Below are 12,562 nucleotides of genomic sequence, written 5' to 3'. Positions count from 1 at the left end.
TTAGTTGTGCACAACACAGCAAAATCAGCACAACACAACGTAATTAGTCTTATGCATTGTGTTGTGGTGATTTTGTTGTGGTAACATCCATATGAATGTAACATCCTAACATCCATATGAATTCTAAGACCCAAGGTTTTTCAGCAGAACATTGCCCAGAGCAAAACACTGCCTCTGCCGGACTGCCTTCTTCACATAGTGAGTCCTGCTGCCATCGCTTCCCCAGGTAAACAATGCACATGCACCCTTCCATCCACCTGATCTAAAAGAAAACGTGATTTATCAAACCAGGCAACCTTCTTCCATTGCTCTTTGGTCTAGTTTTGATGCTCACATTGTAGGTCTGCGGCTACGCAGCTCTGGCAAACTGCAACCCACTCTGTGTTCTGACACCTGAACAGCATTACATTTTTTAGCAATTTGAACTACAGTAGCTCTTCTGTGTGATCTTGAGTGCTCATAACCTTGATGCTGGTTCACTGGTTGTCCTTCCTTTCACCAGTTTTGGTAGGTATAACCACTGCAAACTGGGAAATGGACTTGCCATTTTGGAGATGCTCTGAACCAGTCGTCTAGCCATTTTTCCTGGTTCCAACACACGATTTAGAACACTCAATATCACCTGCCATAGAGACGTGTGGGGTACAGTGTAGTGTTACTGACACCTGATTTGGACGTCACTCTTAGCTGGGAGCCGAAGCTGTGAGTGAAGAGCGCCATATTGCCAGGATTTAATTAAGATGAGGAGTAGAGTGAAGGGCAGGCGGCGTCTCCGCATGAGATCAGGTGCATGTAGAAGATGATGGTCTGTCACCCTGCGGCTATTTGCACATTTTTTATTTAACATTTAATATGAGCCGATGAGGAGACTGAATATTCTCGAAGTACCTCTCACAAATTGTGGCTAATAGGAAGTGACAGTGCTGTCATCACATAACCAGAATGCCCATGTATCTCGTATAAAGGCTGTAACTTTTTTATCCGGCGTTCAATATTTCAGTAATATTTTTAATGCAGCATGCTTTTAATATTGTAGATTAGAAATAACAGGCAGGATCATCGCATGAGATTGGGTTAATCAAGAATGCTGTAAAGATTAATGGCATTCAACATAAAATCTTGAACATTTGACAGATTTACTAAATCATCCATGCACTAAATTGTTATTATGCTACGTCTACACACACACACACACTTATTTCTAGTAGTCCCAGACTTTTGAATCTCACAATAAGTAGGTATTTAAAAGGTAAAAAAAAATTTTTTATTATTATTATTGTTGCATTATATATTTTTATATATATTATTAACAGTTTAATTATAAGGCATTCTAAATAAAGCTTACAGAACTGTTGTTTTGTGCAATTATAAAAATATACTCCAAGGGACTGAGACATTTTATGTAATTAGCTATTGTTCATGCTACGTTAATTTTATAATGACATCAAGTTGTACCATGTTCATGCATAGTGCTGTGTACATAGTATAGACCAAACCACAGGGAGGTACAGTATAGGAGAAGGACAGAGAGAGTAAATCAAGGTGTGTGTGTGTGTTGCACAAACATATGTAGGGCAAATATTCCGCGGAGAGCACCGCCATGAGAGGAGAAGCTGGAGCTCTTCCAATTATTTAATGCAGCAGCAGCAGGTAAACAAAAAGGAGCTGTGATGGAGACGGCAGCTGATGCAAAACTGATCAGACAACCGGGGAGAAGCTCTGATGTAATCTCCTGCTGCTGCTGCTGGCCCCGAAGAGAGCTTTATACAGTGATGCAGGGGAATAGACTACGATATGTACTGTAAATGCATGAGAACTTGCTGGGTTTGCAGTTACGAGAACTGCAGAATTCCCTGCAGTAAATGAGGCATTGCGTTTGGTTGCATACAGTACAACCTGAAACGATGTTGATTCCACATGACCTAATAAATGTATTGAATGATTTTATGCATATATTTTATACATGCATCACGTAAACACAAAACATTCAGTCATGCACGGGACAATGAAAAATGAAAAAAAAATCACTTAAACATACAGATGCTTTAACACATCAGCACAAAATACATAATTCCTAAGTTAACTCTTAATAAGAGCACATAATCATTACTGTTTCTCATACTTAGGGGTTATAAATATATATTAATTACTAAACTTAAGTGCATACTTAATACCATTTGTACTTGAATTTTACCTTAGATAATTGGCTTTGACTTGAAGTGATTTTAGGATTTTAAGAAAGCAAATTTTGGATTTTAATCTGGCAGATGATAAAACCAGTGAAAATAATACCATATACCAGTTTTAAAAGAAAGACCCAAGTCATATCTGGAAACCAGAAGACCACAGAAACCTGGTGTGGTGTGTTTTGATTTGGCCCAGAAAGCAACCACCCATAAAAACCATATAAAAATATAGCAACCATACAGCAATGCACTAATAACCACCCAGAACTCCAGCAGGGTGGCAGCGACTTCAAATCTGAGATCCAAAGGGAATCTATTAGCAGTCTTAATTATGGTATGAATAATAGAGAAGGTTTGTGCATTTCTTTATATTTATCTGCATATTTGTGTTGTAAAGTTGTGCAGAGCCAAGTGAAGGCCAGTTCTTAAATGATGTAAATTAAATGATATAGATCTGTTTTTATTATACAACATTTGCAAATGACATACACATGAGATCTAACTCATGTAACAGATGTTTAAACCCCCCAAATAATCCCTGATGTATCTTTAAGTGTCTCATTAGCATCATTATTTCCACATTAATGTGAGAGATATAATATACAGTATGCTAATTTTGATGGAATAAGACACTGCTGTGAAATGCTTGCTAACACTCATGAACCGCACTGATTGCTGTAAACACAGTAACTGCTTTTTCTTCTCATTTTAATATAAAATCATAGTAACATCACTGTTGGATTCTTGAACAGAAATGGGCTCAGTTTACACCAAATATGGCAACAAGCATCGGGAAACTCTTGCCTATTTTTTCTAAATTAAATAAAAAAAAGTTGAAATATTCACAATAAATCAACATTGTGTTACAAATAAAATTATGCAAAAGAAATATCTACTACTTGGAAAGTTTACAAAGATATTCAACTAAACAAAGTCAGTTAAAAAGGTTATATGCATACATCTGCTCATCAGTATAGTGCATAATCTTGGGTAGTTAGAAGACCATTCTGAACTAATACACATGCAGATTACTACATATTATCATTACCGTTATTATATTAATTATAATTATTGCCATTGCACTCTAAACATCATTATAGCTTTACTATCACCATAAATAATTTAATCTTTTTCTAAAAAATATTTTCTTTAAGATTACTGTTCTCCGCATAACACTCAAATCACCATTAGTTTCTATATTTAACAAACTCCTCAAAAACCAAATGAAAGAAATCTCCCAACATGCTTTGCGCAGTCTCATGGTCACATCAATAACAACCAAACGTCTATCATTCTAGCACTGACGGCCGTGCACAACAATTGGGTCGGCGAACATTTTGAAACATGGACCTGAAGCTGATGTTAACCTGCCGTCTCTTGTTTTTCTTGCCGGGAGGCGAAGACAAGGATTTTCTGAGAACCGTCTGGGTTATGATCTTCTCATGCTCCTTGATTTTGCACTGCAGGTGACTTTGAATGGCAAAACCCAGCGACTCGGGATCTACCGATGCTCCATATACCTCCCACGTCATACCCTGCTCGTCCCACACAACGTCATGCACGCTCTTCTTCGATTGCTTGGCCTCTTGGTCATCTTTCTCAGGCTCCACCTTGGACGATCTCTGCTGTTGCCGGTCTGTCTTTTTGCTCTGTGGTGTGGAGCTTGAAGTTGGAGGAGTAGCTGTAGTGATTTCCTTTGGAGGTTTTGCAGATCCTGCCTGCATAGGCATCTCGGATTTAGATGCAGGAGGCTTGGCCGATTTTTCTTGCAGATCCTTGCAGGCCTGATTAGATGCTGCGATGGGTTTCTGCACACAGGCCACATTATGAGGACCAGATGCAGGTGAACCTTGAATCTCGTTTGATTGTTTGGTTTGGCTGCAGGTCTCAATATTGATCTGATAAACCGGTTGAAGTGGCGGAAATCCTCTTTGGCTGTTGTGTAGAGGCTCTTTAGGCTTGGCCCCAAGCTTGGACTCTTCCTGAAGTTCTGCATCTACATGCACCATCACTGTGCCAGACTGTGGAGGCCTTGTACTGGATGAAACAACAGATGCTGTGTTGCAATAAATCTCTGAGGTGGTCTTTCCCTCAATGACCACTGCTATACTGTCAGTCTCCTCAGGTAGCAGGCCAACTGACCGCCGAAGGGGTTGTAGAGGTAGAAGACTAGGACTAGTGGCTGTAGATTGACTGCAGACCGTAGCCACCGCCTGTACCTCCGCGTCATGCCTTTGCATGCTGGGTCGGTTGCCTAACTCGACGGCTGAAGTCATGGTAGATGCCTCTCGATAGAGTTTGCAGTGGACCTGCTTCTGCTCTTCAGGAGAAGCTCCTTGCGTTTGGACCTCTTCATCAATCACTTCCATGTGACTTGCATTGTTAGTTGAAGACTCCATTGGATGTCCAGAAGAAATGTCTTGAGAGGTTCCTGGTGGTTTAAAATCCTTCTCAATGCAATCATTGCTACATTTGTCCTCTTTAGTGGGTGTATGATGGATCTCGTGTGGTTGTGGGGTCTTAGTACTTGCCCCAGGTGCTGGTTGAGATGTTTCGGTTGTTGCTACTTGAGAGTGATTGGTTTTAGGGGCATTGGTGGTGGATACCAGTTCAGATGGGCTACTGCTGGTGGTGCAACCTGCATCTTTTGATTGGGATAAAAGTGGCATGTCTTTGACTGTGTTGTTGTTGTTGCTGGGAGATGAATCCTTCTGAAGGGAAGCCAGAGCTTGGCTTGCCATTTGATTGTGAAGTGTCTCTTTGATTGCACTAGTTTCTTCAACTACTGATGCTTTGCTCTGTGCTTTGGGCTCATGTTGTTCTTTTTCAAGTGTCTTTGTTGTGCTATTGCCATTTTTCTCCTTGTTATGTGTAGCTGTAGACGATGGGCCAAATGTTGAAAGGACAGTTTTCAAATTCGAATTTGTGTCAAGTTCAGTTTTTTTACCTTCAGCGTTCCTGGCACACTGACCTGTCGGCTTCATGTTTGTGTGACTATTTTGAGGTTGCCTGTGATCTTCGCTGTCACGGGATGACATGTTTTTGTCTTCAAGGACAGTTCCTCCAAGAAGAGTGGCATGGGAATCTTTGATGGAGGACTTGAGGTTCATATTATCCTGATCTGGTTTAGTTTTTTGGCCAGAGGAGCAATCCTGATTTAAGGTTAACTTTGGCTCAATGTCCCAGTTAGCATTTAACTCCTTATTTCCCAGCACATCTATATTGGTGAGCTGCGGCATCATCTGGACAGTAACAGTCCTTTTGGGGTTTGGTACATTTTCCATGTTGAATTCCTTTATGTGATGAAAATCCAAAGTCAAAATATTCCAAACTCAGTTTGGTTCCCTCCTGAAAGCCTGATATTGTCCCCTCCAAGGCTTCCCTAGAGCAGACAGATAAAAATAGTTTTAGATACACAAGAGGAGATACACCTACTGCTGTCTTCTTATGATCATTATGAACGAACTGTGTTAGGATCTGCCATTTATCTGCAAACCATATACACAGTGATATGAGGGAACACAAGAAACTGAAACAAAATATGATAAGAACGAAAAATAGGAAAGTGTTCCAGTGATTTCAGTGTAAACGTTTGAGGTTATTTATAACTGTACGGAACAGCTCAATAGGTAGTTCCACTAATATGAAACAAAAAGTACAACTAATCCATCATAAGCCATTACTCGTAGCAGTGTCATCCTTTACTTGTTCAGTCAAGTGTACATCAATAGAAAAACATCAATTACTCTGTTTTGTGGCATCAATTACTCTGTACAACACAGGCTTATAAATTATTTAGAAAAATGCTGTCTGTCACATGCACACTTATTGTAAAAAACTACCAACACAAATATAAAGACAACATGGAGAAAAAATAAAAAAATAAAAATAATAATAATAATAATATATATATATATATATATATAAATAAATTATAGTTTATCCTAATAAATTAAATACAATTTAATTAACTGTAAATGAAATAATAATAAATAAATAATAATACATTTTCTTTGTCCATTATAATATAAAATAGACAGTTTTATGACATATATGCAGTAAATATTATTAAATATTCAGGAGGACAGATTAAGTATCTAGTCTGCTGAATTCATTTAACATTCAGTATATTGGGAATATTCAAAATATCCCAGAGATTTTTATTGGCACGTGATGCTCCATACTCCTATTCATTAAAGGTAGTTTGTCCTAAAGGTAGTTTGTTGGCATTATTACTTCAAACACAACAGAAATACACTGCAGTCAGCATAACTGATAACAACAACACATTTTCTCAATATACTAAGACATTTAGTCTACTATCAGATTTGAAAGTTTATTTTAATCAAGCAATAAAGCAATTATACTATCGAAGCAATATACTGTGATAATTAGCTATATATTTTATGATCATTTCACAAGGACATATAAAAGGCACCAAGTTAGTATTTGAATTCATCCCACCATATTCTGTATCATTCTCTATTCTGAGGAGCTGGTGAGCAATTATTCTGTGTTTGACCTTAGCAACTCAAATAGCCCCGAGGAGCCTCAAAAATGGAAATCTGACAGTCAAACTCAAACCACAGCTGATTCACGGTAAAGATCAGCCTTAGCAACACTGAGCAATGCTAGTTTCACAAATGAAGCCATAGACTCAATGCAAAAGCATACAATACAAACACACTTAGGGTTTTATAGTATTTGGAGCATGCTGAAGTATCATCAAGCATCATAAAACAACAGCTACTTTTTACTATAGCCGTTTTGAGATTATCAATACCGGCCAGTAATTATGTCCACTTGGCTGATTAGCAAAAGGAATATTTAGTGTGCATAACATTTACAAAATAAATCGACACCTTTTATGTACATATCAGCAATTATATTGACCATTGGACACCCTGCTTCTGATACACTAAATAAATACATAAATTAATGGTGTAGGATTTACTTAGAAAATAGGATAGACTTAGAAAATTCTAGTAAATTTCACAAACTGCCATAATAATTGCAAAGAAACATGGAATTGAACATGAAAGTCTGAAGTCACTGCTTTTTCAAAGTTTTAATTAAATATCACTGGAGTATGTTTTACAGAAAATACTATTTCTGTCTTTCTACCTCAAAATATCATGTTTAATTCAACATGTATTAGCAATTTCTGTGAAAGTTGTTTCATCACCAATTTTTAGAACTGAAATAGTATTTACTTTCTTGTAAAACATAATCTGTAAACTATGAATTTTTATTTTTTATTTTTACAATGTATATGTATTAGCCAATGACAAACCCACAATGTTTTCCCATGCAAATACTAATATTTTACCATGCCTAGACTAATATGCATATGAACAAAGCAGTTTTGTCTGTGGAAGAAAGTGCTTTCGTTGTAGTTTGTATAATTATGGTATGGTGGGTAATACTGGATATGGTATTTTACATTTCTTTCCTTCTCCTTCCTTTCTGTGCGCCATATCACACACACACACACTCACACAAAATAAATAAATAAAAAACAAAACACTGAGCCAGTGCGATTCACTGGCCACTGCGGAAACATTCACTCTAATTGCCTGACAAAAGCATGAAAGTCAATTATGCCAAGTCTCAATTCGTGACCCGTCATTGATGAGAGCCGTTCGGAGGACACTCGCATCTGCAGGAGGATGGGGGTGGGGAACACACTATCAAATATTATTAAGATCTGGCATCACATATTAAATGTTAATTTGTATATACAGCAGATATTTCACAAGAACATACATGCATCCAGACTTCAGGCAGGGAAATGCATCTTCATATCTCTGCAAGGAGCTGGTTAACAAAAAACTACACAAATGACCCTAAAAGAATCAATTTTAACAGGATGAAGTCATGCATATTGATTGGGGCTGTAAATACGACGACAGATTGCAATGCATGCAGTAATTTACAAAGAGACACTCTCGTTTCATTTGCAAACAGTAGCAAACTCATCTTTAAATTGGGTTACGAGTGCACACACACACACACACACACAGTGAACTAATGATATTCGATTCCCTACCTTTAAATGCTATTCAATCCCCTACCCAAACATTTTGCATTCTACATTTTAATGTAAAATTTTTAAAATATATGTTTAATTTCACTGGCCACAGCATAGCAGATTTCAGGTTTTTCTATCTTTGTGGGTACATTTGATCCCTCATAATATAGGCAAAACCTGACCCACACACACACATGCACTAGGACAAAAGCCAGACAAAGTCCAAATAGCACCATGCATTAGTATGATAAATTAATTAAGCCTATATTAATTGGTTTAAATCTCTTAAATGTGAGTATTTGTCAATTATACCTACCATTTTCTTAAGAAATCATTAAAAAAAAGAAAAAGCTTTGCATAAGAAAAAATATTCTTAAAACATTTTATCCCCCCCCCCCAATATGCTGAACCCACCCATTCATATAGCGTACAAATCCTTGCCTCCTATAGAAATCTCATAACTTGACCTTGTTGGCAAATTCCCCACTGTGATGTATCCCTGTAGGAGCTGCAGATAAGAATACACGGGCATAAAAATCCTACCTGGTGCGTGCGCGTCCGTCTCATATCATTTTGGGTTTGATTAGTGCGCTATTGACGCGCTGCTCGTGCTCTAGCTGGGGCGCTCGACGGATTATCAATGAAAGAATGTTAGGCGCGTGTCAGAGAGATAAAACCACGCCTTCCAAGCGCATCCGAACCTCAAGTTTAATCTTCCTGTGGCGGGTGGCAGCAGGAGGCACGCGCTTCTCTCTAGCACCGCTAGATGGCGCTAATGCTCCTTAAAAACTTGAGTAGAAATAAGAAAAATACTTGATCTCTCCGAAGGAAATTCATTAATGTCCTATCATCACTAAATATCAAATATATTAGTTAAAAATCTCGTTTTTTTCTCTTAAAAATGGAGATCATATTGAGTTTTTTTTTGTTTTTTTTTTGTCCTCAACATCACAATTAAGTAAAAATAAAATAATGTAATTTAATACAAATATTTTAAAACGTCAATTTCACTACTTCGGTTTGGTTTTAAAAGAAGAAGAAAAGAAGACAAACCTGGAATATTACCTAATGACTTTTTTTTTTCATTTTAAATAATTAAAAAGTTCATTAGGTAATATTCTAGGTGTTTCTTCTTTGTCTTGTTAATGAACAAACTATTTCAAACAAAACCCACATGTTTGTGAATATTACTGTAATTGGTAGGTGTTATCATTTTTGTGTGAAGTCCTCGTGACAATTTAGATGATGAAAAACAAATAAACGAGTTATAATGAACATGTCCTAGCTTGACAAGAGCATATTTTCTTTATATATATATATATATATATATATATATATATATATATATATATATATATATAAATGTGTGTGTGTGTGTGTGTGTGTGTGACCCTGGCCACAAAACCAGTCTTAAGTCACTGCACTGTAAAAGTGATAAGTTGACTTAACTTAAAAAAATTGAGAAAACCCATTACCTTAACATTTTTAAGTAAATGATCATTTAAAAAATAAGTTAAGTGAATTGTCAAGTTCACTTCACTTTTTTTTTTAAATTATTATTTACTTAATAATTTTAAGGTAATGGGTTTCCTCAATTTGTTTAAGTTAAGTCAACTTATCACTTTTTACAGTGTGGGGTATATTTGTAGCAATAGCCAACAATAATTGTATGTGTCAAAATTATAGATTTTTCTTTTATGCCAAAAATCATTAGGATATTAAGTAAAGATCATGTTCCATGAAGACATTTTGTAAATTTCCAACTGCAAATATATCAAAACGTAACTTTTGATTAGTAATATGCATTGCTAAGAACTTCATTTGGACAACTTTAAAGGCGATTTTCTCAGTATTTTGATTTTTTTTTTTTTTGCACCCTCAGATTCCAGATTTTCAAATAGTTGTATCTCCGCCAAATATTGTCCAATCCTAACAAACCAAAGCTTATTTATTCAGCTTTCAATAAATTGACCCTTATGACTGGTTTTGTGGTCCAGGGTCACATATATAGCCTAATTAACACATGTTCACCAGCAGGCGTCACTGTTATCAAACTTCTGACTAAGCGAGTCTCTACTTTATAAACACTGTGGCCTGTTTGTAATGACTGGTCCAACAACTCTTAGCATAAGCATTTACTGCGATTATCATCTATGTTGCTGTGTGTGAAACTTTCACCAGTCCTTTTGATTTCATAAACTTTTTGAACGGACGGTAAGCTGTGAAGTAAACCCAGAGTCATTGTGCAAATTAAAGGCATCGGCTTATATCAAAATCATCTACTGAAACTTAATAATCAGTTTTTTTTTTTTTTTTTTTAAATAAATAAAATAAGCGATATTAGTCTTCTCGAGACCCTCATGAAGGACTCCACTCCCACAGTTTGTGTTGTTCTGGGGTATGGACAGACTCATGCAAAACCCACCTGCATTTATGGCATATTAGATAGACGACTTCATTCTGTTGGTGTTACTTCAGTTTATTTTGCTTAATGTCATATCGCATGTTCACCGCTAGGCGTCACTATTATGATTTAGTCCAGTCACTATTTTGTAAACGCTGTCAACTCTTTCCCACAATTCTGTTCTATTCTCAAATCTAGTAGTGTTTTATTTGCACTCTAAAAATGAACCTTTTTGGATTTGTCTCCAGTGCCTCACACAACTAAAATGCTTTCATATTTTTTTTCCTGTACTTTTTCTCTACCATTCAAAGGATTGAAAACACTAAAATATGCCATTTGTTGTTGGTTTTCATTACTAATGAATGAGTAATTCAGCTGTTCATACTACTGATTCGTTCAAATGGCTGATTCAGTCAAACATGAAGCAAGATCTTTAAGTCATTGGCTCACTCGATTCGTTAAAAACCAATTCATTCAATAACGAAACGCTGCTGAGTTGCTCATAGACGTTATTTTCTTTTGCGAAATTGAGCAAAACAGACAATACTGACAAGACTGTGTCTAAAACTGTCACAGTGTTTTTTATATATATATTATATAAAATCAATATCTTTGCAATCGTGCTGAAATTTGGGAAAACAGCACTCTTCCTTCTGTGATATAAAAACTACATCATATTATACAAATATAAGACAAAAAAAAAAACATACGGGGCATATTTATAGCATATGTGTGTGTGTGTGTGTGTGTGTGTATATATGTATGTATGTATGTATGTATGTATGTGTGTGTACAGATATATAATACCATTGGACTCCCTACTATTAGCCAAAAATAAAGCTATGTCCTCTAGTTCAAACTTGTTATTTGGCCTATAAGCACTCTTGTGTTTGAGTCTACAATGACTTGTGTTTTAGTAATGTGAGGGTAAGAATATTTTGTAATATTTTGAAACCATTAGGAAACCTGCTATAGAATGACTACCCTGCAAAAAAAACAATAGAAGCCCAATAGAAACCATCACAGAAATAGCAATGGTTTCCATTAAAATACCATTATAAACCATTAGCTTTTTCCAGTAAAACCATTACAAAATTCATTTTTGTAGTGTGTTTTGTGCATTTTTCCAATAGGATTTAACATCCCACCAATAGAACCCATCACATACCAGTAGACACCGTTACAGTTTCCATTAAAAACAATACAATTCCCATTATAACCATTCAAACCATTACATTTTCTATTGTGTTTTGGGCAGGGTTCTGTTGTTTTTTTCAGCAGGGTACAACAGTAAGTTTATGTTTATTTATTATATTTGAGCTCTCAAAATTATGCTTAGGGGCCCAGTTTTCTCTGGCTTTCTGATGAAACGTTACGTTACACTTTCTTCGAGCAGACATATGATCATTGGCCCCTAAAGTGGAGAAGGTCTCCACCCTCCACGCATGTCCCACAAAGACAGCATCTGTTACTCTTTGAACCTTCCTCCCAGACTGGACCTGCTGTTGCCATGGAGACACCCCCACCCCACATCCTCCTCTTAATCCGCTCTGACTTTATTCAAACTAAGGTCATCCCACCGATGGATGAGAGTCGGTAAATGATAGCATACGCTCTTTTGTTATAGTAGATTCTGATATGCTATATTTCAGTTAATGTCGGTTTTACGAAACTTTTGATGACAATCTTTATCTTGAACTGCCAGAATGTTTGGACATAATGGTATACGGGTTTCATCTCACCCCAAATTCTTTTCTTTTTTTTTTTCAAAAAGATTCTTTCTTTCTTTTTTTCAACATTATTTTAATGACACTTAAGCACATTTCCCCAAGTTCTCATTACTGTAATACATTCTGACATTTTTTTGAGTTTTCTGTACAATTAAAAAAAATAATAATGAGATGAATAAAATAATAAATAAATAATAAGTAATATTTTACA

At 36.2% G+C, this 12,562-nt stretch overlaps 1 protein-coding gene across 2 annotated transcripts; it reads right to left on the bottom strand.

Moving 5' to 3' along the window:
• Positions 1-2,718: 2,718 nt before the first annotated feature.
• Positions 2,719-10,698, bottom strand: gprin3b (GPRIN family member 3b). 2 transcript variants are annotated; one of them, XM_058780707.1, is made up of 2 exons: positions 10,643-10,698; positions 2,719-5,568 (listed from the first exon to the last, which is right to left on the bottom strand). In XM_058780707.1, the coding sequence occupies exon 2, from the start codon at positions 5,468-5,470 to the stop codon at positions 3,476-3,478; it is 1,995 nt and encodes a 664-aa protein (XP_058636690.1). In that variant the 5' UTR covers positions 5,471-5,568; positions 10,643-10,698; the 3' UTR covers positions 2,719-3,475. The 2 variants fall into 2 exon arrangements, with proteins under 2 accessions (XP_058636690.1, XP_058636685.1); XM_058780702.1 differs by lacking the exon at positions 10,643-10,698 and adding an exon at positions 8,761-8,971.
• Positions 10,699-12,562: the final 1,864 nt, after the last annotated feature.

The sequence above is a fragment of the Onychostoma macrolepis genome, chromosome 01 (assembly GCF_012432095.1).
Source record: "Onychostoma macrolepis isolate SWU-2019 chromosome 01, ASM1243209v1, whole genome shotgun sequence".
NCBI lineage: Eukaryota > Metazoa > Chordata > Actinopteri > Cypriniformes > Cyprinidae > Onychostoma > Onychostoma macrolepis.
Note: the sequence above shows the minus strand (reverse complement) of the source record. Positions and strands in the feature narration are given on the sequence as shown.